This window comes from Astatotilapia calliptera, chromosome 7 (genome assembly GCF_900246225.1).
Source record: "Astatotilapia calliptera chromosome 7, fAstCal1.2, whole genome shotgun sequence".
Classification (NCBI taxonomy): domain Eukaryota; kingdom Metazoa; phylum Chordata; class Actinopteri; order Cichliformes; family Cichlidae; genus Astatotilapia; species Astatotilapia calliptera.
The window spans coordinates 651,640-679,098 of NC_039308.1; the positions used below are offsets into that span (position 1 = coordinate 651,640).

The 27,459-nt window shown below is 47.0% G+C and overlaps 1 protein-coding gene across 4 annotated transcripts in view; it reads left to right on the forward strand.

Annotated features, from left to right (window-relative positions):
* LOC113025003 (ankyrin repeat domain-containing protein SOWAHC) overlaps positions 1 to 27,459 on the forward strand; it is a 65,036-nt gene that overhangs the window by 21,017 nt on the left and 16,560 nt on the right. For 3 of the 4 annotated variants that reach the window (XM_026172323.1, XM_026172321.1, XM_026172322.1), the window contains exons 5-8: positions 9,561 to 9,605; positions 10,711 to 10,833; positions 11,086 to 11,096; positions 27,279 to 27,285. In XM_026172323.1, the coding sequence (XP_026028108.1) occupies positions 9,561 to 9,605; positions 10,711 to 10,833; positions 11,086 to 11,096; positions 27,279 to 27,285 (186 nt within the window). Of the gene's footprint in view, positions 1 to 9,560; positions 9,606 to 10,710; positions 10,834 to 11,085; positions 11,098 to 14,314; positions 14,318 to 27,278; positions 27,286 to 27,459 lie in introns of all 4 variants that reach the window. The other variant, XM_026172320.1, reaches the window with a different exon arrangement.

Genomic DNA, 27,459 nt, shown 5'->3' on the forward strand with positions numbered 1-27,459 from the left:
TAATTATTAGGCAACTTAACAAAAAACAAATATATACCCATTTCAATTATTTATTTTTACCAGTGAAACCAATATAACATCTCCACATTCACAAATATACATTTCTGACATTCAAAAACAAAACAAAAACAAATCAGCGACCAATATAGCCACCTTTCTTTGCAAGGACACTCAAAAGCCTGCCATCCATGGATTCTGTCAGTGTTTTGATCTGTTCACCATCAACATTGCGTGCAGCAGCAACCACAGCCTCCCAGACACTGTTCAGAGAGGTGTACTGTTTTCCCTCCTTGTAAATCTCACATTTGATGATGGACCACAGGTTCTCAATGGGGTTCAGATCAGGTGAACAAGGAGGCCATGTCATTAGTTTTTCTTCTTTTATACCCTTTCTTGCCAGCCACGCTGTGGAGTACTTGGACGCGTGTGATGGAGCATTGTCCTGCATGAAAATCATGTTTTTCTTGAAGGATGCAGACTTCTTCCTGTACCACTGCTTGAAGAAGGTGTCTTCCAGAAACTGGCAGTAGGACTGGGAGTTGAGCTTAACTCCATCCTCAACCCAAAAAGGCCCCACAAGCTCATCTTTGATGATACCAGCCCAAACCAGTACTCCACCTCCACCTTGCTGGTGTCTGAGTGGGACTGGAGCTCTCTGCCCTTTACCAATCCAGCCACGGGCCCATCCATCTGGCCCATCAAGACTCACTCTCATTTCATCAGTCCATAAAACCTTAGAAAAACCAGTCTTGAGATATTTCTTGGCCCAGTCTTGACGTTTCAGCTTGTGTGTCTTGTTCAGTGGTGGTCGTCTTTCAGCCTTTCTTACCTTGGCCATGTCTCTGAGTATTGCACACCTTGTGCTTTTGGGGCACTCCAGTGATGTTGCAGCTCTGAAATATGGCCAAACTGGTGGCAAGTGGCATCTTGGCAGCTGCACGCTTGACTTTTCTCAGTTCATGAGCAGTTATTTTGCGCCTTGGTTTTTCCACACGCTTCTTGCGACCCTGTTGACTATTTTGAATGAAACGCTTGATTGTTCGATGATCACGCTTCAGAAGCTTTGCAATTTTGAGACTGCTGCATCCCTCTGCAAGATATCTCACTATTTTTGACTTTTCTGAGCCTGTCAAGTCCTTCTTTTGACCCATTTTGCCAAAGGAAAGGACGTTGCCTAATAATTATGCACACCTGATATAGGGTGTTGATGTCATTAGACCACACCCCTTCTCATTACAGAGATGCACATCACCTAATATGCTTAATTGGTAGTAGGCTTTCGAGCCTATACAGCTTGGAGTAAGACAACATGCATGAAGAGGATGATGTGGACAAAATACTCATTTGCCTAATAATTCTGCACTCCCTGTATATATGTTTTATATTCATACCATATATGTGATTGATTCTACACAGGTGCCAAACAGGTTTCCTCCGGTTCCTAATTAAAAAATAACAGCTAAACAATTTCTGGCATCTTATAGAATTACAATAGAATATCATTTTATAATATAGACTTATTTTATTCTTAAAAAGAGAAACACTTTGTTTAATGTTATGCTCATTAAACAGAAGAATACATTTTCTTATCAAACTCTGTTTTGGTGAAGAATAGAAAACCTGACATTGTAGAGGAGCCAAGTGCTCCTAGTTTCTCTGAACACGTACAGAATAACCAGATTAATATTAAATGAAAGTTTAAAAAGTAAATTGAAAGCAATAAAAATTGTACAATAAATTTATTGCAACAACAATCATAATATAAATGTATCACAGCAACATAACCCTCACGGGTCTTTAGATCTCCAGCTTCCCAGCATGCACTGCACTAAGGTTAAAACTCAGTTTTCCCCTCGCATGCACACAAAGCCTTATGATGTCTTTTTGTTGTTGCGATGAGTCTGAGGGGAGTCTGTGATCAACACTAAGACAAACGGTGATGGAGACAGCGCTGCTCTCCCCACGCTCTCTGATGTGAATACCTGCAGTTAAAGATGAAGACGAACCTGACGGTTAACACGAGCCAAACCCGTCACAGAGGAGAAGCTCTGACACGGAAAAAAGGACGAACCGGAGCTCCTCTGTAACGCACAAAGCTGATTACCTGAATAAGATGCGTAAAACAATGACAGGATAGACGGGAAACCACAGATGTGGAGTCAGTGGACTCGACAGACTGATTTTAGTCGTCACGTACAAATCAGTCAGTAGACTGCTGGAGATACTGCTCAGATATGAACATGAAAAGTTGCAAACACGTAAAGCCACATTGAGCCCAGGTGTAATTAAGCCCCGCCCACACCAAGTCACATGTAACAAAACCTCAATAATCCAGTTTGTCCCTGAGCTGTCGGAAGGATGTTCATCACCGAAGCAGCGCTGCGGTTCGAACATTCGATGCAGCTTCCTCACGCACACCTGGATTTAACAGGTAACATAAAGCGTGAGTGAGGCTGAAGACCCTCCTGAAACGAACACCTCGAGTTTAAGCAGCTTCACACAGAGTGGGATTAAGGAGTCAGGAGCACTTTAAGTAATCAAGCTCAGTTCTGCGTCAGTGGACGGCACTTCATCAGAGTTGTTAATGCGCTTCTATCCGTCTCGCTGGACTGTTTAGGCGCTTTTCATTTCCAGACGGAGTCGCCGAGCCATGGCTGCGGGGCTCGCCGTATAATTATAGGGGAAGCCCCGCCCCCACGGCGTCCTGCCTCCTCCTCATAATAAATCATTGATGGCTGCAGGAGCTGACTGCCCACTACTTGGTTGCATTGCAGTTTTACCCTCATTATGGATCACAAAGACTGAGATAAGTCAGCTTTTATCAGTAATTTGTGCGTTTGAGTTCACGTTTATCGTTTAATGATAAAAAAATGGTCTTTAATAACCTTATTACAATAAACACTCGGTGGTGGATGACATAACAACAGTATATTCACGTTATGTTATTGGTCTGTATTATCACAGAGGGGGGAACTAGCGGTGGCTAACATTAGCCAGGAGAAAGAGCTCAAACCAAGCTGGACGTCCTGATGCAGCCGTAGCGCCCTCTGAGGGTTAGCTCATGGTTTTTGACAGACTTGATAAAAGCTTGTTTTCTATATAAAACATATTTAGTATAAAACTTTTATTTTGATCCACTCTGTAGTTTTTCTTTCTTTTTTCTTTCTTTTTTTTAATGGATAATGTTTCAATAGCAAACTTCTTTTCCTGGTTCGTCTGTCATTTTTATTTTCCGTGTATAAATTCATATTTCCTATCTTTTTTTATCTCTGCAGCCTTTTCTTTCTTCCTTTCCTTTTTTATGTAACAGTGACTTTAAGCTCTGTGTCTTTAGATGCTCAAACAGTTCTGAGATCATTTCTCTGAGCGGCCTTTGAGACTGGGACTCCTCAGCCTTCACCTCCTCCTCCTCCTCTCCTTTTTTAAGCCGTTGCCCACTCTGCAGGACTTCACTGCTCTGTGGTTTGATTGAGCGGCTTGTAAACGCCACCAATTAGGACGGGCGATTGGCATACAAAGAGGCCGCTCCTGAATAGTGATGAGAAGTGGGAGGCTTTCCTCCCTCCTTGGTCGTTGTCAGGGGATCTGAGGAGGAGAAGGAGGAGAAGGAAAAGCCAGGCGGCCGTGTTTTGACAGCCTGAATAGACGGAGCAGTGGAAGTGGCCGAGGAAGGCTTTTGTTATGCTAACTGCTGGCTAACGGGCCCTTATTCATGTCTCCTCGACACCGAATGACTTGATTTAATTATCTTGTTGCTTCTCGTGGAGGAGAGGGCTTCAGGACGGGAGCAGCGGAGGGTGAGGATGATGAGGGAGGGGGGAAAGGTCACTCTCCAGATTCCTGGGGAATGTTTTTTTGTCTTGACAGGATGACGGCACGAGTGTCTCCAGCCTTTGCAGAGGCACTATGTAATTCTGCGCAGATGTTTCCATGTTTTAATTACATGTAGTTTGAGAATCTGTCATCTCACCTCACTTCATCACATCCAACCCTGATACCACAGGGAAGCTGCTCTGTGCACACGATGCACCCCCCCCCCCCCCCCCCCATGCACCAAAACTGTTTGAGGCCGGGTGGAAGTAGTTCACACTGTTTCATTATTTTATGTACGGTTATTTTATCCTGATCAATTCAAACCTTGACTGACTGCAGATATAATGACTTTAAACTACATGAAAATACCTGAAACAGCTTCTGCTTGTCCCACAGTCGCTTACTGAGACTCCTCTGTGAGTGTGAGTTGGACCACTAATGAGGAAGATGAAGAGCGTCCTCCTCCTCTCCAGGGATTCACGCTCCTCCTTACCAACAAACCAGCACTCTGTTCCACACAGTGAATGTCCATCATAGGACGTCATCCTGCAGAGCTCAGAGGGCTGTTTTTTCCATTATTACCCATAATCCTTTGTGCCTCTGTGTTTTCAGTGAATGTGGAGCAGTTTTCTCAGAAGAACATGCAGACGTTCATCTCAGATTCTAACCCTCACTGTCAGAGAGGCGTCTGAAGAACTGTCTTCAATGAACAAGAAGTCCTGAAACTGGACACTGTCCAAACAAAGGCCAATACCAGTCTAAAGTGGGTCTAAATACCAGTCTAGAACTAGTCCAATACCAGTCTAAAACTAGTCCAATACCAGTCTAGAACTAGTCCAATACCAGTCTAAATACCAGTCTAGAACTTGTCCAACACCAGTCTAAATACCAGTCTAGAACTAGTCCAACACCAGTCTAAACCAGTCTAAAACTAGTCTAAATACCAGTCTAGTACTAGTCCAACACCAGTCTAGAACTAGTCCAACACCAGTCTAAACCAGTCTAGAACTAGTCCAATACCAGTCTAGAACTAGTCCAATACCAGTCTAAAACTAGTCCAATACCAGTCTAGAACTAGTCCAACACCAGTCTAGAACTAGTCCAACACCAGTCTAAACCAGTCTAAAACTAGTCTAAATACCAGTCTTCAACAATTCTTCCCGCAATCATTCGAATACAGTCAGTCTGGAACACCTTTAGTCTTTACCTGAAAACATCAAACAGTGTCAGCTGTATGCTGCACATGTGCTGCAAGACTAAACTTTACGAACGCTTGTGTCTGGACGAAACCCTTACACTCGCCGACAGCTGCAGACATCAGTGTAGCTACGTTTCCAGAGGTTTGACATAATGGATGTAGGCTTGACGGGTTTTTACTCCTCGACTCGGTTTCTATCCTAACAGCAAGCGTTATCGGTGGAGTCTGGGGAGTCAACTGTACTTTTATTTTCTCCCGATGACACAAAGAGCGACTGGAGAAGTGAAGAGGACTGCGAGCGACACAATGACTGAAACAGCGAACATGAAAGGGATTTATTCAGGGAAGAAATGAAAGAATAAACGAACGGCGCTCGTTAACACGCCGAGAGGAGACCCCTCCAATCTGCCAAGCTCACCACAGACTGTAAATAAATATGTCAGGTTGAGAGATGAAAGCTGCCTCATCCTCTCAGAGTCCTCTGAAGTGTGTTTTATCGAGCCTTTGAGAGCTGTAACCGTCTTTTTAGGGATTTAATGGATTCGTTAGATTTTAGCCTTTAGCGCTCCTTCAGGGAGCATCACTGTCAGTCTGCTGGAGCCTTACATGATGTTCACACAGCAAACACATCACAAATGATCCCAGAGATAATTATGAATGCATGTCCTGTGAACGCAGGCTGCAGGTCCACTCTGCTTCCACTCAGGAAACAAACACCAATCAAAAATCATTCAGCGTCAGGAAAAAATGTGGCTGCATTTTTTTTTGAAACTAAACTAATTTAGGAGAGTTATGTAATATTTGAAAAAAAAAGTAATATTTTACCGTATTTTCACGACCATAAGGCGCACTTAAAAGTCTTAGATTTTCTTCGAAAAGTGCGGCGCGCCCTATAGTGCAGTGCGCCCTGTGTGTTGTAAGGAGGACGTAGTAGAGAACACCATGAGAACGTTAAAGGGTGAAGTGTGGGCGTTGATCGTATATACCGGGACAATCGCACATACCTGTATAAAAGAACAGGTATGTGCATTATGGAGGACATCGTTGTTTTAACAACCCTGAAAATGGCAAAGAGACACGCTTACGAAGCACAGTTTAAACTGAAGGCCATCAGCTACGCGGAGGAACATGGAAATCGAGCAGCGGCGAGAGAATTTAAGATTAACGAATCGATGGTTCGCAAATGGAGGAAGCTGGAAAACGAGCTCCGACAGGTCAAAACGCAGCTGAGTTTCCGCGGACATAAGGCGAGGTGGCCCGAGTTGGAGGAAAGACTCGAGCGGTGGATCATCGAGCAAAGAGCGAGCGGGAGACGCGTTTCGACGGTCACCATTCGGCTAAAAGCAGTTTCGCTAGCAGAAGAAATGAAAATTGAACATTTCCAAGGAGGTCCGTCTTGGTGCTTTCGTTTCATGAAACGGTGCCATTTTTCCATCCGGACCAGGACTACGGTAGCGCAGCAACTTCCAGCGGATTATAAGGAAAAGCTGGCCATCTTCCGCTCCTACTGCAGCAAACACATCGGCGACAAAAACATCCAGCCCAGCCACATCACAAACATGGACGAGGTCCCGCTCACTTTTGACATCCCGGTGAGTCACACTGTGGAGAAGCAGGGGACCAGCACGGTAGCGATACGCACAACGGGGCACGAAAAGTCTTCTTTTACTGTTGTGCTTGGCTGCCATGCTAATGGACAGAAACTGCCGCCTATGGTGATTTTTAAGAGAAAGACTTTGCCTAAAGAGAAGTTTCCAGCAGAAATCATCATTAAGGCAAATGAAAAGGGCTGGATGGATGAGGAAATGATGAAAGACTGGCTGAGGGAGGTGTATGTAAGGAGACCAGGTGGTTTTTTCCACGCATCACCATCGCTGTTGATCTGTGACTCTATGCGTGCCCATCTCACAGCCGATGTGAAAAAACTAGTGAAACAAAGGAACTGTGAGCTTGCTGTCATTCCGGGAGGCCTGACAAAGGAACTCCAACCGCTGGACATCGGTGTGAACCGCCCGTTCAAAGTAAGGCTGCGAGCGGCCTGGGAGCGATGGATGACCGATGGAGACCAGTTTCACCAAGAGTGGAAGGCAGCGCCGGGCGAGTTACGCCACAATTTGCCAATGGATTGTAGATGCTTGGGCTAACATGTCTGCTGGCACTGTTGTTCGAGCTTTCGCAAAAGCCGGCATCATTTCCGAGGAGCCGCACGGCACGGAAAGTGACTCTGACGGTGAAGAAAGTGAACCTGGCATGTTTGATGGAGATTTAGCGCAGCTGTTCAGACACAGAGGATGAGGACTTCGATGGGTTTGATTGATGATAAAAATGTGAGTACCAAACTTTGTTTTGCTCCTGCTTTATTTTTAAATACGCACACTTGTATGCTTGTGTGTTGTTGATGATGACGATTACTGGCAATAGAAATGTGAGTAAGGTACCGAATTCAGGTTTGCTCCCGCTTTATTTTTAAATACGCATACGGTACTTGTATGCGCCCTATGGTCCAGTGCGCCTTATGTGTGTGTTAAATACAGTAAGGGCACACATAACTGAGACTGCGCCTTTTAGCACAGTGCGCCTTATGGTCGTGAAAATACGGTAATCTAAAAATAAAAAAACTCTAATATTTCATGACATTCAGAAACATGTAAAAACAAATGTGAAGAAAAAACTGGATACTTTTCCAAGAAAAACCAAAATCTGGCGTGGAGTCACCCGTCGTCCTACAGCATCGCTCAGATTTCACTGATCGGGTTTGTGCTCACACGCCGCCAAACGCTCTGAAGGATGTTTCAGAACAATTAATAATGTTATAAACTTTTAAAATACAGTGGTCCCTCACTATAACGCGGTTCACCTTTTGTGGCCTAGCCCATTGTCAATCAATCTCGCGCCGTGTCTCCTGTGCAGTACAGAATGCGTTCAGCTTGTCAAGTTTACGTAAATCTTTCATCTCTACAGTGTGACTCTGAAGTGCTGCACTGCATGTTTGTAAGTTTTCTCCCAAGCAAACACAACACTGTCGACGAAACGCTTTGCACCGTCAGAGGCTCCTGCGGTAGGAAGATGCTAACCATCGCACAAACAGTTGGACTTCTGGACATGCTAAAACTTTTTTTGCTGCCTTTGTTTTATAAGAAAAATGCGCGCACGCACACGTCCTCCACCCACACACGCCCATATTTTGCTCCATTGCGGTTTATTTTACACCTCAAACATTTAGTAAACAGTTAAGCAAATACAAGTAAACTGCAGGTAGTAATAAATAAACCACTAACTCTTTTACGCTGCGTACACGGGTGATTTTGAACACGCAGCTGTTTCGTCCACGTAAACGGCGTTTCGAATCACCGAAAACAGACTTTTAAAACTCCTTTTTTTGCGTTTCCGTGTGGACGAGGAATGCAGAGTTGGTCACGCAGCGTCAAAGCTATGTGCCTTTTTCACGCCACGCTGTGGCCACGTTATTGTTTACAGGAGATGAATTGCAGAATGATAGAGACGAAATACTGTTAATCTGACTGTCTGCAGGTTTACACGCAGTTACTGTCCCTCCATTACAAAGGCAGAGGCTCACGGTGTCATTATTTTACATGTAGTTGTTTTTTCCTGTGTAATAATGTTCAACATTGCTGTCAATACATTTTTCAAAAATGCCTCTCTGTGGTTAAAAATATAAACAACTGTGGGATCCTGTTTGTCCGTGATTTAAACAGCCCAGCGCTGCTCCCCACGCAGGGAAGACCTGCAGGGAGACCTGCCTCAGCACCTGTGCAGGTGAAGCCAAAGGGCAGATTTGCTTCACCATATTTTCTTTGGCTTAGAATGAAGTTGGTTTGGAAACATATTCAGCGATGCTTCATCTCCTGCTTTGCGTTTGTGTGGGCGCCGTGCTAGCAGTGTCCAAGCGTTGTTTTTTATTTTTCCCCTTTTCTTACCCCCCCCCCCCCTTGCAATGGCTCTGTGCCCCCCCTTGGGGGCGGGCCCCACACTTTGGGAAGGTCTGTGCTAAAGGCAGAAGTTACCATATTTTTTGGATTATAAGGTGCATTAAGGAAACAAAACAGTCAGATAAGTCAAACTTTACTCATCTCATTCTTCTTGCTTTGTCTACTTCCGCACCATTGATTCGTTAATGATTCGTTACTGTTGAATTCTTTGGCAGCTGATTTGATCTTTGGTTTCATTCGATAACACTGGACTTATTTTTCTACGAAGGTTTAAACTTTGAGAGCGTTTAAACAAGAGAGAAGAGTGTGAAAATGTTCATGCCTGTGTGGGAAAGTGCATAAAGTGTGTGGTGAGGGGTTTCACAGCCTTAAAACATCTATAATAATTGTAAAAAATAAAGTTGGCTACTTCGTGGATTTCACCTGTCGCTAGTTATTTTTAGAACGTAACTCCCGCGATAAACGAGGGAGCGCTGTATGTCAAAGCAGTAGAAATATTTTGTGCTGAGAACTCGGTGTAAAGATTCTGTCTGACGGGGATGTCAGAGCTAAAAGTTTTCTGTGAATGTTGATGAGTTTGTGTTGTTGTTGTTTGGCAGAGCGAGGAGGACGACACGAGGAGCGTCACAACGTCCTCCGTCATGGTGAGACACAAAGAGCCTTCGCTGTGTGTGTGTGTGTGTGTGTGTGTGTGTGTGTGTGTGTGTGTGTGTGTGTGTGTGTGTGTGAAAGAGCTGAAACAGACCCTCCCCCCAATGCCGTTCCCATGGTGATGTCCCATAATGACACAGCGCTGGCTGCTCATTGGCTGTGATGGCCTCCTGCTGCTGTCTGACTGGACCCAGCAGGAACTGTCCGCCTGTTACTGGGCTGTAAGTTTGCAGAGCGACAGTTTCGTTATTGATTCGTGTCCAGATCGCGGAGTCTGATCGATGTTTGTGGCTTCAGTTTGTTCAGGCTCCGGCTTGGATTAACCAGCGTCTACTGCGACACCAGTTATACTTTACTGACCGAGGTAAAGTCCAGCCTCTCGTCAGTCCAACACGAGCTCCAAATCAGACCAAACCAGACTAAACTACTATCTGGTGTCCATGAGTGTACAGCTCTCGGTTGGTTTCTGAGTCTCAGCCCTTCGGACGCCTACGCCAAGCTGAGGGCAGGTTTCCTCTGCAGCTCACTGAAAACACGTCTCTGTGCTGGAAACAAGTTTTAAACGTGCACTGAGCTGGACGTGTTTTCTTCCTGCTGCATCAGGGTCGACTGCGAGCCGTTAGCCGTGTTGCTCGCCGCCACGGCGTGCCATCAAGCTGAAGGACGGCCTCCCTCTGTGCCCGCCCAGGCTGTGTAATTAACACGGAGCTATCAGGTAAACAGTGAGGACAGCCCGGCAGGCCTCTGATTAAAGGCCTGGGTGGTGCTTCGCAGCACCCTGCTGGCCAATAAACACCACTAATGGCGTCAGGATCCCCGCTCGCCCGCCGCCCAGCAGCCCCCGCCTTGGCTAGAGGACAACGAGGACGCCAGTTTATGACAGAAAATCAAGACACTAGAGGAAATGTTACAAAATCAGTTTTTAGCATCAAACTGAAAGTTTGGAAGAAAACACGTTCACCTCGCTCAACAGTTCCAAATGTCAGGGGGCGGAGACAGCCTGGGCTTCGTCGCTTCTTCATTGGTGTTCGGTTATAGTTTAAATACAGATGGAGGTCACCTTCCTCTCCTTTCCTCTCCATCCCCTTCCTCCCCCAGTCTCTGTTCCACAGGGTTTCTCTGGATCCTCTGGAGAAGGAGTGGCTGAAGAGCTGTGCCGTGGGGAACGTGGCCACCCAGCGCCGGCTGCTCGCTCAGGAGCCCGGGCTCGTGCTAAAGAAGGTCCGCTTCAGACCTAGTGCTCCTGTGCGGTGCTCTGACGCAGAAGGTGTCATTTAGTGATCAGTAGCTGCTGGATTAAAGCCATCAGTGTTTGTTACACACACAGCGATGCTTGAATAGAGTCTGGTGCATTAGCTGGAGCGCGTGCAGTAGGACTTATAGGCGGAGATAGTGAGCACGCCGCTATTCTGATTCATCCTCTAAACACTTGAACTCTTTCCTTTTTCCTTTCCTCTTTTCTCACCTCGTCAGGATTTCATCACTGTAAGTAAAACACTTGCTTACCTGCTCACAGGTCATATTTTCATAGGATGACTGAATTATTTCTGTTTCACACGTGCAGCTCAAAGAGCTTCACGGAGGAGGATTAGAGAACAGAAAGGTCACACGGGCCGGTCTCCCATGGAAATATGTGCATTCACCAACCAGCTGGTGGGTGGTAGCTGGTGTCAGTGGGTGGAACCTGTCACAGAGAGGTTGACCATGCTGCACTGAAAGCCTGTTGCCCGTATCTGTATAGAAGATGCTGGCTTGTCTGCTCGAAGTATAGCATAGCATCTTTATTTATAAGGGTTAGGGGTGCTACAAATATAGAAGAAAGAGAAAACAGTTTAAATTCCATATAGAATATCTTAAAATTAAAAATAATGTAATTAATAAGAAACATATTAAGAGACATCAACAAGTCCTGCTGTGCTGAAAGCCAAGGTAAATAAATATGTTTTAAGACGTGATTTAAAAACAGATAAGGAAGGTCCTGTCTAACATGTAAAGGCAACTCATTCCACAGTTTTGGTGCTGCCACAGCAAACGCCCGATCCCCTCTGAGCTCACGATTAGTCCTGGGCACGCTCAGGAGGAGCTGGTCTGCCCACCTGAGGGGCCGGGAGGGTATGTGTGGATGAAGAGCTCAGAGAGGTACAGAGGGGCAGCATTGGACAGAGATTTAAAAACAAATAAAAGCAGCTTAAAATGATCCTAAAATGCACGGGCAGCCAATGAAGTGAATATAAAACTGGGTGATGTGCTCGCATCTACGAGTGCCAGTCAAAAGACGTGCAGCAGCATTCTGAGCTAGCTGCAGTCGAAGAACAGAAGATCGACTCACCCCAAAATGAAGAGAATTACAGTTGCCTTCACAATAAGAACTGCACCTTCGGAAATGTTTTGGTTGCAGTGTAAAAACACAACCGTTTACGGTGGTGCAACACCGTCTTTGTGACTGATTTCATCTGGTGACAGCCAGCAACAGCAGCCACTGATCTGGTGACATGGTTTTCTCCAGCGACCGGAGGTTTCCAGAGAATCACCGACTGGTCTCTGTCTGAGTTTTCTTTTACTACATCTCGCCAAAAACAAGTGAAAACCAACAATTAAACATCAAAACCTGCAGGTCCTCTGATGCCCAGCAGAGGCAGCAGTGAGTCCTCACAGGCAGCTTCCTGCTAAGCTTCGCCTCAGCTCATTGGAGACCATGAACTGACCTCTGGACCCAAACTTTCAAAGCTCCCAGTCTGCCTCCTAACTTTGTTGTGTTGTTTTGGACAGGAACCGCCTTTAATCTGAGGCTCTCTACTGGAAGCAGGAAGTAGGTGTGGCTTTACTTTTGCAGACAGTAATAATTGGTTCATTTAATAATAAGTGTTCCTCTGGTTCCATGCTGCAGCCTGCCGCTCCACCTGAGCTCTGCCGTCACCACGCTGTCAGCAAACGTCGATAAATGGCTTCAGAGCCGGACGCTTTCACAAAATAATTGGCTTAAGGAAATTAAATGTTCAAAGAGCAACAAAGACGTTAGTAATCTGCTTATTGAAAAGAAAGAAAGGGGAGTGCAGCTGAATGAATGGAGGGGGGGTAATGATCCTATTAGTTTGGATAAGAAGCTGCTGAGAGTCAGGCAGCAGGTGAGGACGAGGATCAGATAAACAGAAGACTGAGGACGGAGGCTTCATGGTTACTGTCTGGACCGTCCTGAGTAAACTACGCTGACGTGTGAGAAGAGCTGTAATCATTTTCATGAATAAAGCTGAGCTTATAACAGCTTCACTTAAGCTAACCGAGGAGTCACACTGTAGATTTTTACACAGAAAAAATGATTTTGTTCAATGAAACCTGATCCATGAAGTGTTTAACATACACTGTGGTTATATTCACACTTACATCAATTCTCTTTATGCAGGCGAAACACGTTTGTACCTACAAACTCTTTAATTCTAGTACAAAATGTTTTATAGCAGACTGCCTGCATTCACAAGGTCAGGTAAAAAGCTCTGAACGGTGGAGAAAATGCTCCAAAATAAATAAAAATTCATATAAACGCACAAATGATAACAAAATGAAGCTAGCATGTGGAACCACGGGTAAAACATCCATCCAGCACAGAGGCTTGGGTGGGACCAACATACGTGGATTTAGGCCCAGAGACCGGTCAGCGACCACATGGTAACCTCCAGTTGCTAGGGAAAAATGTGCCCTGGGGAGTGGTTGCTGCAGAACACCTACCTGTTATTGCACCCACTTGTAGGTTGCATGAATTGTCATTTTTGTTTTTGAGCTGTGCTGTGCTGAAAATAGAAAAAGTGTAATGCAAACTGAAACACAGAAGGTTCACCTTTAAAATAAAACTTTACCGTCTCACCACCAAAACCAGGAGTGAAGGGAGGACAGGACAAAGGCACGCTGTGCAGCCAGAGATTAATAATAACTAATGATTAAATGCAGAGAGGTGTGTAAACACAAAGTGACTGACAGGTTTTATTGGCTTTATCTGAATTAAGAAGCAGAAAGTTAGCGGCCATCCAGGTCTTTATGTCTTTAAGACATTCCTGCAGTTTAACTCATTGGTGTGTGTTATCTGGCTTCATGGACAGATAGAGCTGGGTGTCATCTGCATAGCAGTGTAAATGTATGCTATGTCTTCTAATGATGCTGCCTAAAGGAAGCATTTTAATTTTTCATATTTATTTCCTATCTTATTCATAGCCTTTTCCTTTTTTGTTTTCTTTAGGTCACGAGCAGTTGTCCAAGCATTTCACTACATATCGTACTGTGTATGACTGTGTACGTGACAAATAAAATTTGAATTTGAATTTGAAGCATGTATAATGTAAACAGAATTGGTCCTAGCACTGAACCCTGTGGAACTCCATAATTAACCTCAGTGTGTGAAGAGGACTCTCCATTTACATGCACAAACTGGAGTCTATTAGATAGATATGATACAAACCACTGCAGTGCAGTAATAAATATAGCAGCACTTCGACTCTTGAATGAGTGAAAGGTCATGACCAATAAATCAATCGACGGGATGTGTTTGTTCCACGTTAGTTTGGACAGTAGTTTAGCAGCCAGCAGCTTTTGTCCCTCCTGTTTTCAGTCCTGCTCTCAGGCTGTTTCACTGTGAATTCATCGGCTTCTGTGTTCTGACTCTTTCCGGCTGCCGCTGACGGCCTCCTGTGATGCAAACCTGCCGTACATGAAGGGGGTGAGTTTGGCTTCGTTAACATGAATCATCTGAACACAACAGAACACCTCTGCCTTCTGCCTCAATTAGCTGAGCGCCCATATCACAGAGAGCAGCTCCCTCACCTGTCTCCCGTCACCACGGCGAGTTTAAACAAGTCGGACGTTCACGCGAGCAGAGGGCGGGGTTAATGTAAAATTCAGTTCATGTAAACTGGCCTCACTCAGACGTCCTGTGTGTTTGTTTGAAACACCTGCAGAAATGCAGCACTGCGCTGCGAGCCGTGCAGCCCTCTCTTCAAAGAGGCTGACCGCTCTGACAGCCTGCCATCAGGTTAATCACAGCAACATGGACGGATTACCGAACACGGCGTGCACAGAGACGCCGAACCACCGCACAGAGACTAAACCCTGCCAAAAGCTAAGAAGCACAAATACAAAGAAACGCAAAACAACGACAAAGAGACAGAAACGGACACAAATATGGAAAAAAAAAATTAAAAGTCAGAGATTTTATCAAACTGATAAAATGAAGAAACGCAGCAACAACACGGCCTTATCGCATGTGCGTCTTCCTGTCTGTGGTCAGCTCGTTGAGCTGTTTTGTGTCTCGGGGTCTGGAGATTTCGGGGGGCTCAAACACGCCGGCGCCGACTGGCCTTCCGCTGCGCGCCATCGGGATGGCGGGTCCACGCTCATTAGGCCTGCGTGCGATTGGAGCGGCCCAGCAGCCAGACAGCGGGCGTGTGTAATGATATTGTAATTATATGGTAATTAATATCTGAGCAGACAGCGAGCCTGAAGGGAGGCGGCTCGGCTCCCAGCAGATGGGAGGGACTGATAATTTCTCCACAGCCATTCGCCGGAGCCTCTGTACTTTTATTTGGTGGCGGTTTGATTTCACGGTGCTGAGCGGAGGATCTCGGGAACGGCGAGATTGTCCTTGTTTGTGAGCGGCGCTCCTGCATCGATCTGTGGTTTCCTTTCTTCTCCTGCAGCTCTTTGAGACCCCGTCCCAGCATATGTTCCTCATATTCATTGTTAAGTCAAAGTGTGACTCCACAGCCAATAAAGAGCCGGCTTTTCAGAGCGCCACATATGGCAGAGCTGTTGCAGGCTGTCTTTGAAAACTCTACACAAGCAGAATTTCACACAGCTCTAAGCTGCCTATTCAAGAGCTCCGGCAAAGGGACCCCTCCATATGGCCTCGCCTAATGTGCCCCCCCTTCCATTAGCTGCACAGACCTCCCCGTGCAGAAATAACAACATTAATGGCGTAGCCCTCTCGCCACTTGACAGCGTTGCTCTCCTTTTCATGCCTCGCTTGATCAAAACGGAAGGAGTGAAGCTGACGCCTTTCTGATGTGCTTTTTGCCTGCTGCTTCCAGGCGAGCGGCGCTAACTCATCCCGCGCGTCCCTCCTCCACCTCCAAAGGGCCGACAGATGCTCGGCACACCGAGCCCGACTGTTGGCAGGCAGTCGGCGGTTTGTGCCGGGTCACTGTCGGCGCTACCCCCGGATCTGTGCGAGGACAACGGCTGTGAGCGTCTCTCGGAGGCCCGAGTGTCCCGCTGAGGCGGACAGGTGTCTGTCATGTTTGCAAATGTGTAACATGGAGCTTTTGTGGCTCGTTGAGTTGGCCCGTGTTCTAGTTGGCTCGTTAACCATTTAAAGGAACAGAAAATCCCTGCACTGTGCACGATCCAGAGATCCTGCATTCAGACAGCCTGCAGGTCTCTCAGTCTGCTGGTGTTTGTGAGAATGTGTCCTTGCTTCTGTAGAAGACTCTAAATCAAAGATGTCAGAAAAAACTCATTCAAACTAACAGATTCTGGACTCTAATTCAAGCTGATCGTTATTCAGATGCATCAGTGCTTTCTACTCGTCCGGATCAGTTTGACTCTTTCAGCCTATGGCTCGTCAGAGCATTGCCGTAAATGCAGAATAATCTGCTCTGAGAAGAAAAGCATTCGATGTTTGAGTTTGGAAAAGTAAGTTTTGCCTCTGATTGACTCGAGGAAATGAATAAATGTGTCCTCTGCAGTCTTGAACACCTGCCTGTGTGAGGCTGAGGTGGAGGCACGAACAATCTGGTCGAGTGTTGGAAGAGGCCGGCGGGTGAGGCCGGCTTCAGTTAGCACCTTTTAATGAAAACTCTGGGCTTAGTGGTCAGTCTGCACCTCGCCGCCAACACGGGCACGCTGCCAAAATAAACCTCCATGAAGCATCCTGTGGACATTGACAGGTTTTTCCCCTCCTGTTCCTGTGATGGCGGCGCCCCGCTCGGTTTTCACGCTCACGGTTGTTGGCTGAATGAGGAACATCAGTGCGGCATAATTAAATGGGCGGAAAACAGCAGAAAACGATGTTCAGGCTGTTTAATCCAGTTTAGAGCAGCACCACGAGGGAAGGGGTCCAAATAACAGGACCAGGAGGAGGGGCTTCTGATGAAGCAGTGTGAGGAGGAAACGCAGCATCTTACCAAGGACTCGCATCAGGACGACTTTAACATCCATCAGAATGAGTCATGAATCAAATGTTTGCTGTATTAAAGCAAAACGAGCTTCGATCCTCCCTCCGGATGCACGGAGGACTGATGAGTTGTGTGGGATTATATATCCACAGACATCAAAAACCACTGCAAGTAGTTAAAGAAGGGCAAGAAACTCCATTTAAAAAAAAAACAGAAAATGACCATGATTCCTCCTACAGTCACTTTAATATTAGGATTACAGTCTGATATTTGAAACAAGCCCTTCATTCTCCCACTAAGTTTAACGTTTTCTGTTTTCTCCTCTTCCACTCACTCGGACACACAGTTTGTAAGTCCATCTTTGTGTCTCTGTGTGCAGTGTTTGTGCCGTAGTGTTAGCACAGCTGCCAATGAGAACTTTACACACAAAGAAAAATAATATACTCTGAAAAGTGGATCTGCTGCTTTCAGCTCCACATTATTATTCCTGGACTTCACCAGAGTAGTTTTCCATGATTCACGAATCAAAATAATATCTGACAACACTGGGCCTCAGTGCAACCCCTCAGTGCACCCTCTCTCTGAAACTAGCTGTTTAGCTTCTCCCCTTCAACCAGCTATCTTAGGATTAGCTAGGTTCCGAAGCCTGCTGAGGGGCAGCACCCAGTGCTTAAAAATAGAACTAAACATTGTAAACTTAAAAATGTGGAGAAGAAGAGTCAGTCCACTTTGATGGTTATTGTAGAGCTCTTATTGTCTTCTTCCCAGAGTATCAGATACTGCTGTTCTGTCAAAGGTCATCATGAGCAAGTTCAGACATGTGCAGGAAGTCTTTCTTTCTGATGGACTGGTGACCCATCCAGAGTGTACCCACTCCCATACCGGAAAAGATGGATGGAAGGACGGACAGACTGACGGATGGATGGATGGTTGAATGGTTAGACGGATGGATGGATGAATGGTTGAATGGATAGACAGATGGGCAGATGGATGGATGGATGGATAGATGGTTGAATGGATGGATGGATGGATGGATGGATGGATGGATGGATGGATGGTTGAATGGATAGATGGATGGATGGATGAATGGTTGAATGGATAGACGGATGGATGGATGAATGGTTGAATGGATAGACAGATGGGCGGATGGATGGATGGATGGATGGATAGATGGTTGAATGGATGGATGGATGGATGGTTGAATGGATAGATGGATGGATGGATGGATGGATGGATGAATGGTTGAATCGATAGACAGATGAATGGATGAATGTTTGAATGGATGGATGGATGGATGGATGGATGGATGGATGGATGGATGGATGGATGGACGGATGGATGGATGGATGGTTGAATGGATAGACAGACGGATGGATGGATGGATGAATGGTTGAATGGATAGACAGATGGATGGATGGATGGATGGATGGATGGATGGATGGATGGACGGACGGACGGACGAACGGACGGGTGGATGGATGAATGGTTGAATGGATAGACAGATGAATGGATGGATGGATGAATGGTTGAATGGATAGACGGATGGATAGACGGATGGATGGATGGTTGGATGGATAGGCGGATGGATGGATGGATGGATGGATGGACGGATGAACGAATGGACGGGTGGATGGATGAATGGTTGAATGGATAGACAGATGGCTGGATGGATGAATGGTTGAATGGATAGACAGATGGATGGATGGATGGATTGATGGATGGTTGAATGGATAGACTAATGGATGGATGGTTGAATGGATAGACGGATGGATGGATGGATGGATGGATGGATGGATGGATGGATGGATGGATGGATGGATGGAGAGACTGATGGATGGACGGATGGATGGAGAGACTGATGGATGGACGGATGGATGGAGAGACTGATGGATGGATGGATGGATGGATGGATAGACAGATGGATGGATGAATGGTTGAATGGATATGCCTGTGAAGGTTCTCAGTCATCCAGGTCATCGTAGTCAAAGGAGCTTGCAAAGAAAAGCGTCTGGACTTCTTTAAGTTACTTGAAGACGTTTCACCTCTCATCCGAGAAGCTTCTTCAGTTCTAAGGTCAAATGGTGGAGAGTCCAGAGATTGAATGGATAGACAGATGGGCGGATGGACGGATGAATGGATGGATGGTTGAATGGATAGACAGATGGGCGGATGGACGGATGAATGGATAGATGGATGGATGGTTGAATGGATAGACAGATGGATGGATGAATGGTTGAATGGATAGACAGATGGGCGGATGGACGGATGAATGGATGGATGGTTGAATGGATAGACAGATGGATGGATGGTTGAATGGATAGACAGATGGATGGATGGATGGATGGATGAATGGTTGAATGGATAGACAGATGGGCAGATGGACGGATGAATGGATGGATGGTGGGCTGACAGACACACGGACAGATGGATAGACGGAAAAAAGATGACTTCACTCTGATTTCCTGCTGCAGACTTCACAGCTCTGTAAAACTGCACCAGTGTTGCTGCAGCTGTGACGGTGACGGATTTTTGACCCTGTGGGAGGGGAACATGTCAGCTTATCTGAGCAGGATGAAACCATCACACACAGTCAGAGTTAATGTGAGCTCGCTCACTGAGCAGATTTAAATACAAATGTTTCTAAATGTTTGTCCCTCACTGTGAATGCACTCGTATCCTCGTGTCCTTCACACAGGCCGCTTATTCAGATTGATTAGATCACATTAAGAAACACAATTAGCGGCATGTTCTAATACAACACACAATGGCGATGGGATAACCGTCCTTGAATGTGGCTCTTTAGCAGAGAGTTAAGTCCTGTTGGGTTAAATTAAAGCTCACATTATCTCACAGCAGTTTGTGTGTCTGCGTGCAGCTCACAGCCAAATCTGTTTAAACTAATTAACCATGAATTCACTTCAAAGCAGGACTTTCTGCTCTCAGTCTGAGGTTTCTACCAATGTCCTCAGCAGATATCCACACGTCCCCTCTGTGGGTGAGGACCAGAGGCGGAGGCAGACATTTGATACACCCGGGGCCTAGCCCTAAAGGGTAGTATGCATGTGGGATTGGGGGGGCTTAATTAAAAAACTATTTTTTAAATTCAGCAGCAAGGCAGAACAAAATCAGGGCTGTATCAAGACATGAGGACCAAACCCCAATTCAACCAGACCCAGAACTGATCCAGAACTAAACAGGACTACAACAGTTCAAAATCAGGACTACTTAGAACTTAATCAAGACAGAACCAGAATCAGAACTAGATGATAGTAGCAGTAAAAATCATCATAGACCTGCACTACACTTATTTTTTAATTCTACCAAAGTCCACTGTTTAGATTCAGAAACATTTATATAATTATTTAGCCTTGTTGTGCAAACAAGCTGCAGAACTTAATAAAAATAGAATTTGAAAAATAACAAACCTAAAAAGAAACACGAGGTACGAGATACATGAGGACCTGTGATACGCTGATACTTCTGGTAAACAACCATTTGACTAACATGTGTGTCTCACCTGCTCTTCTTCATCTCTGTTCTGTCCTCATTCTCCATCTCCCTCTCTGCTCCTCTCTCCCTCTGTGTTCCTCTCCCTCTCTGCTCCTCTCTCTCTCTCTGTTCCTCTCCCTCTCTGCTCCTCTCCCTCTCTGTTCCTCTCCCTCTCTGCTCCTCTCTCTCTCTGCTCCTCTCTCCCTCTCTGCTCCTCTCTCTCTCTCTGTTCCTCCCCCTCTCTGTTCCTCTCTCTCTCTGCTCCTCTCTCTCTCTCTCTGTTCCTCTCTCTCTCTGTTCCTCCCCCTCTCTGTTCCTCCCTCCCTCTCTGTTCCTCTCCCTCTCTGCTCCTCTCTCCCTCTCTGTTCCTCTCCCTCTCTGTTCCTCTCCCTCTCTGCTCCTCTCTCTCTCTGTTCCTCCCCCTCTCTGTTCCTCTCTCTCTCTGCTCCTCTCTCTCCCTCTCTGTTCCTCTCTCTCTCTGTTCCTCTCTCTCCCTCTCTGTTCCTCTCCCTCTCTGTTCCTCTCCCTCTCTGCTCCTCTCTCTCTCTGTTCCTCCCCCTCTCTGTTCCTCTCTCTCTCTGCTCCTCTCTCTCTCTCTCTGTTCCTCTCTCTCTCTGTTCCTCTCTCTCCCTCTCTGTTCCTCTCTCTCTCTGTTCCTCTCTCTCCCTCTCTGTTCCTCTCTCTCTCTGTTCCTCTCTCTCCCTCTCTGTTCCTCTCTCTCTCTGTTCCTCTCTCTCCCTCTCTGTTCCTCTCTCTCCCTCTCTGTTCCTCTCTCTCTCTGCTCCTCTCTCCCTCTCTGCTCCTCTCTCTCTCTCTGTTCCTCCCCCTCTCTGCTCCTCTCCCTCTCTGTTCCTCTCCCTCTCTGCTCCTCTCTCTCTCTGCTCCTCTCTCTCTCTCTGCTCCTCTCTCCCTCTCTGCTCCTCTCTCTCTCTGCTCCTCTCTCTCTCTGCTCCTCTCTCTCCCTCTCTGTTCCTCTCCCTCTCTGTTCCTCTCCCTCTCTGTTCCTCTCTCTCTCTCTGTTCCTCTCCCTCTCTGTTCCTCCCCCTCTCTGCTCCTCTCTCTCTCTGCTCCTCTCTCTCTCTGTTCCTCTCTCTCTCTGTTCCTCTCCCTCTCTGCTCCTCTCTCTCTCTGTTCCTCTCCCTCTCTGCTCCTCTCTCTCCCTCTCTGTTCCTCTCCCTCTCTGTTCCTCTCCCTCTCTGTTCCTCTCTCCCTCTCTGTTCCTCTCCCTCTCTGTTCCTCTCCCTCTCTGTTCCTCTCTCTCTCTCTGTTCCTCTCCCTCTCTGTTCCTCCCCCTCTCTGCTCCTCTCTCTCTCTGTTCCTCTCCCTCTCTGTTCCTCCCCCTCTCTGCTCCTCTCTCTCTCTGCTCCTCTCTCTCTCTGCTCCTCTCTCTCTCTGTTCCTCTCTCTCTCTGCTCCTCTCTCTGTTCCTCTCCCTCTCTGTTCCTCCCCCTCTCTGCTCCTCTCTCTCTCTGCTCCTCTCTCTCTCTGCTCCTGTCTCTCTCTGTTCCTCTCCCTCTCTGCTCCTCTCTCTCTGTTCCTCTCTCTCTCTGCTCCTCTCTCTGTTCCTCTCTCTCTCTGCTCCTCTCTCTCCCTCTCTGTTCCTCCCCTCTGCTCCTCTCTCTGCTCCTCTCTCTCTCTGCTCCTCTCTCTCTGTTCCTCTCTCTCTCTGCTCCTCTCTCTGTTCCTCTCTCTCTCTGCTCCTCTCTCTCCCTCTCTGTTCCTCCCCCTCTCTGCTCCTCTCTCTCTCTGCTCCTCTCTCTCTCTGCTCCTCTCTCTCCCTCTCTGTTCCTCCCCCTCTCTGTTCCTCCCCCTCTCTGCTCCTCTCTCTCTCTGCTCCTCTCTCTCTCTGTTCCTCTCCCTCTCTGTTCCTCTCTCTCTCTGCTCCTCTCTCTCCCTCTCTGTTCCTCCCCCTCTCTGCTCCTCTCTCTCTCTGCTCCTCTCTCTCTCTGCTCCTCTCTCTCTCTGTTCCTCTCTCTCTCTGTTCCTCTCTCTCTCTCTGTTCCTCTCCCTCTCTGTTCCTCCCCCTCTCTGCTCCTCTCTCTCTCTGTTCCTCTCTCTCTCTCTGTTCCTCTCCCTCTCTGTTCCTCCCCCTCTCTGCTCCTCTCTCTCTCTGCTCCTCTCTCTCTCTGCTCCTCTCTCTCTCTGTTCCTCTCTCTCTGTTCCTCTCTCTCTCTGCTCCTCTCTCTCTGTTCCTCTCTCTCTCTGCTCCTCTCTCTGTTCCTCTCTCTCTCTGTTCCTCTCTCTCTCTGCTCCTCTCTCTCCCTCTCTGTTCCTCTCTCTCTCTGCTCCTCTCTCTCTCTGTTCCTCTCTCTCTCTGTTCCTCTCTCTCTCTGCTCCTCTCTCTCTCTGTTCCTCTCCCTCTCTGTTCCTCCCCCTCTCTGTTCCTCCCCCTCTCTGCTCCTCTCTCTCTCTGTTCCTCTCTCTCTCTGTTCCTCTCTCTCTCTGTTCCTCTCCCTCTCTGCTCCTCTCTCTCTCTGCTCCTCTCTCTCTCTGTTCCTCTCTCTCTCTGCTCCTCTCTCTGTTCCTCTCTCTCTCTGTTCCTCTCCCTCTCTGTTCCTCTCTCTCTCTGCTCCTCTCTCTCCCTCTCTGTTCCTCTCTCTCTCTGCTCCTCTCTCTCTCTGTTCCTCTCTCTCTCTGTTCCTCTCTCTCTCTGCTCCTCTCTCTCTCTGTTCCTCTCCCTCTCTGTTCCTCTCTCTCTCTGCTCCTCTCTCTCTCTCTCTCTGTTCCTCTCTCTCTCTGTTCCTCTCCCTCTCTGTTCCTCTCTCTCTCTGTTCCTCTCCCTCTCTGCTCCTCTCTCTCTCTGCTCCTCTCTCTCTCTGCTCCTCTCTCTCTCTGCTCCTTTCTCTCCCTCTCTGTTCCTCTCTCTCTCTGCTCCTCTCTCTCTCTGTTCCTCTCCCTCTCTGTTCCTCCCCCTCTCTGTTCCTCCCCCTCTCTGCTCCTCTCTCTCTCTGTTCCTCTCTCTCTCTGTTCCTCTCTCTCTCTGTTCCTCTCCCTCTCTGTTCCTCTCTCTCTCTGTTCCTCTCCCTCTCTGCTCCTCTCTCTCTCTGCTCCTCTCTCTCTCTGCTCCTCTCTCTCCCTCTCTGTTCCTCTCTCTCTCTGCTCCTCTCTCTCTCTGTTCCTCTCCCTCTCTGCTCCTCTCTCTCTCTGCTCCTCTCTCTCTCTGCTCCTCTCTCTCTCTGTTCCTCTCTCTCTCTGTTCCTCTCCCTCTCTGTTCCTCTCTCTCTCTGTTCCTCTCCCTCTCTGTTCCTCTCTCTCTCTGTTCCTCTCCCTCTCTGCTCCTCTCTCTCTCTGCTCCTCTCTCTCTCTGCTCCTCTCTCTCTCTGCTCCTCTCTCTCCCTCTCTGTTCCTCTCCCTCTCTGCTCCTCTCTCTCCCTCTCTGTTCCTCTCTCTCTCTGTTCCTCTCTCTCTCTGCTCCTCTCTCTCTCTCTCTGTTCCTCTCTCTCTCTGCTCCTCTCTCTCTCTCTCTGTTCCTCTCTCTCTCTGTTCCTCTCTCTCTCTGTTCCTCTCCCTCTCTGTTCCTCTCCCTCTCTCTCTCTCTCTCTCTCTGCTCCTCTCTCTCCCTCTCTGTTCCTCTCCCTCTCTCTCTCTCTCTCTCTCTCTCTGTTCCTCTCCCTCTCTGCTCCTCTCTCTCTCTGTTCCTCTCCCTCTCTGTTCCTCTCTCTCTCTGCTCCTCTCTCTCTCTCTCTGTTCCTCTCTCTCTCTGTTCCTCTCCCTCTCTGTTCCTCTCTCTCTCTGTTCCTCTCCCTCTCTGCTCCTCTCTCTCTCTGCTCCTCTCTCTCTCTGCTCCTCTCTCTCTCTGCTCCTTTCTCTCCCTCTCTGTTCCTCTCTCTCTCTGCTCCTCTCTCTCTCTGTTCCTCTCCCTCTCTGTTCCTCTCTCTCTCTGTTCCTCTCCCTCTCTGTTCCTCTCTCTCTCTGTTCCTCTCCCTCTCTGCTCCTCTCTCTCTCTGTTCCTCTCCCTCTCTGTTCCTCCCCCTCTCTGTTCCTCCCCCTCTCTGCTCCTCTCTCTCTCTGTTCCTCTCTCTCTCTGTTCCTCTCTCTCTCTGTTCCTCTCCCTCTCTGTTCCTCTCTCTCTCTGTTCCTCTCCCTCTCTGCTCCTCTCTCTCTCTGCTCCTCTCTCTCTCTGCTCCTCTCTCTCCCTCTCTGTTCCTCTCTCTCTCTGCTCTCTCTCTCTCTCTGTTCCTCTCCCTCTCTGCTCCTCTCTCTCTCTGCTCCTCTCTCTCTCTGCTCCTCTCTCTCTCTGTTCCTCTCTCTCTCTGTTCCTCTCCCTCTCTGTTCCTGTCTCTCTCGTTTCCTCTCCCTCTCTATTCCTCTCTCTCTCTGTTCCTCTCCTCTCTGCTCCTCTCTCTCTCTGCTCCTCTCTCTCTCTGCTCCTCTCTCTCTCTGCTCCTCTCTCTCCCTCTCTGTTCCTCTCCTCTCTGCTCCTCTCTCTCCCTCTCTGTTCCTCTCTCTCTCTGTTCCTCTCTCTCTCTGCTCCTCTCTCTCTCTCTCTCTGTTCCTCTCTCTCTCTGTTCCTCTCTCTCTCTGCTCCTCTCTCTCTCTCTCTGTTCCTCTCTCTCTCTGCTCCTCTCTCTCTCTGTTCCTCTCTCTCTCTGTTCCTCTCTCTCTCTCTCTGTTCCTCTCTCTCTCTGTTCCTCTCTCTCTCTGCTCCTCTCTCTCTCTGTTCCTCTCTCTCTCTGTTCCTCTCTCTCTCTGTTCCTCTCCCTCTCTGTTCCTCTCCCTCTCTCTCTCTCTCTCTCTGCTCCTCTCTCTCCCTCTCTGTTCCTCTCCCTCTCTCTCTCTCTCTCTCTCTCTGCTCCTCTCCCTCTCTGTTCCTCTCCCTCTCTCTCTCTCTCTCTCTTTGCTCCTCTCTCTCTCTCTCTGCTCCTCTCTCTCTCTCTCTGTTCCTCTCCCTCTCTCTCTCTCTCTCTCTTTGCTCCTCTCTCTCTCTCTCTGCTCCTCTCTCTCCCTCTCTGTTCCTCTCTCTCTCTGCTCCTCTCTCTCCCTCTTTGTGCTGACAATCATCAAATATACAGTGGAAACCAGATATTTACCCTTCAGATCAAAACACTTTTTTAATTGTAAGATCAAATTAGACTAAATGTTTATTTTTTAGATAAATATAAAAACATATTTGTTAACTTTAAGAGTAAAGAGAGAAACTGTCTGTATTTCTTAATTGCAAATGGCACCAAATTGTATTCAAACTGAGCCACACTTATGGAGCTCCACAGTTCTGTTCCTGGTGTTTTGTTGACATCTCTTGATGTTCCCATGTCACAGAAACAGGCTCTGTGTTTTGCCTTATATGCATCCACAGCTGTGCCACCAGTTTACTCACATGGACTCTACTAATTCCTCCTATTTGCTCTCCCTAAAAAGTCCCTTCATAAACTCCAACTTCTTCAAAACTCTGCAGCTCGGGTCATAACTTGCACTCCGTCAAGAGCTCATATTACCCCAGTTCTTCAGCAGCTTCACTGGTTGTCCGTAGAAACCAGGATAAACTTTAAAATCTTACTTCTTACATACAAGTGTGTCCATAAATCTGCTCCTGCATATTTGTGTGACCTGTTCCATATCACCACTGTTTCCCGCCCTCTCAGATCATCATCTTACCGTTCCATCCTCACACTTCATCACTGTGGGGAGCAGAGCTTTCAGTCGCTCTGCTCCTCGGCTCTCGAACTCTCTTCCTCCTGCACTAAGAAATATTGACTCCCTCGCTGTACTTAAGACACAGCTCAAAACACATCTGTTTAAACTGGCTTATTCGCTTTAATGCTGATTTTATCTGTTGTCACGCTTTGTTTTGTAATTTTAACTTATTTGATGTATTTTATGACTACTGTTCCTTTTATTAATTGTGTTCTTTGTAAGGTGACCTTGGGTTTCTGAAAGGCGGTTAGATGTTATGTAGCAGAAAATGGACCCAACAGCGATTTTACTAGAAAATTCCAACTACAATGTACGAGCAGCACTTGGTGACAGTGGGAAGGAAGAACTGCTTTTTAGCAGGAAGAGAGCCAGGATCAGGAAGGGGGAGGTGGAAATAGAAGAGCTTGCTCAAACTGAAAATCATCAGACTTTCACAGTGTGTGTGTGTGTGTGTGTGCGTGTGTGTGTGTGTGCGTGCGTGTGTGTGTGTGTGCATGTTTAGATAGTTTTGTGAGGACAGAAAATTGTCATGCCACAATACTTGTGGGGACAAACTAGGGATGGGTATCGAAACCCGGTTCTTGTTGAGAACCGGTTCCTACTGTTTCAGTTCCTTGGAAGTGTTTGCCATTTTTGCAAACGATTCCCTTATCGATTCCAGTCGCCCCGAATGACGTCCCCACGTTGCGGAGCGTCATTTACCTGGCAGGAAACACGGCGCCTAACACTCAAAAGTTTGGTTACACTTTACGAGAACGGATGACAACAGGGCAACTTGCAATACTTGCAAAGTAGATATTTCATTTAAGGGAGGAAACACTACGAATATGCAAAAGCGTTTGCTCACAAAACACACGATGACCTTAAATGAATGTCGTGTTTTTAATTCGCTCCGGACTCGTGAATCTCAACCCAAAAGCAGCGGTAACGTTTGCACGTCCTCTCCCGTTAATGCGGCACGTAAATAATCAACTAACAGCATATTATGTTAGCGCGATCTGCCTTATTACAAACCTGCCATCACTGTGCATTTAGTGACCATGATGAGACAGAGTCTGGCTCAGATGCTGCCAGTTCTCGCTGCAGTCTACCGGCAGCGTCTCCTTTCAGGCAGGATAGACGAACGTCACCGAGCAGTGACTCAGTTTGTGGTCAAAGGCTTGCAGCTGTTTGCCACAGCAGATGATTTTCAGTAAGTGTGTTTAATTGTAGGCAGGGACATTACTGGATATTCTTGTGTAATTGCTACAGAATAATTGATGTTATACTTTGTTATTGCTACAGAAGAATATTTATTTTATTATTTTACATTTACAATTTTTTTTCCTGGGGACCCTGTGACACCCCATTGAAGAGCCGTAGGCTGGATCTCTTAAGATCTCACTGTTGGGTTTGTAAGGCCATGTTACTCCTAAATGTCTGTCTTGTCCAAAGAGAAGATATAAAACAAAGTTCTAAGCTAATCGACCTTAGTGTTCTCCTTTTTTTTTAAAAGAATCGATAAAGAATCGAATCGTTAAACAGAATCGAAAATGGAATCGGAATCATGAAAATCTTATCAATACCCA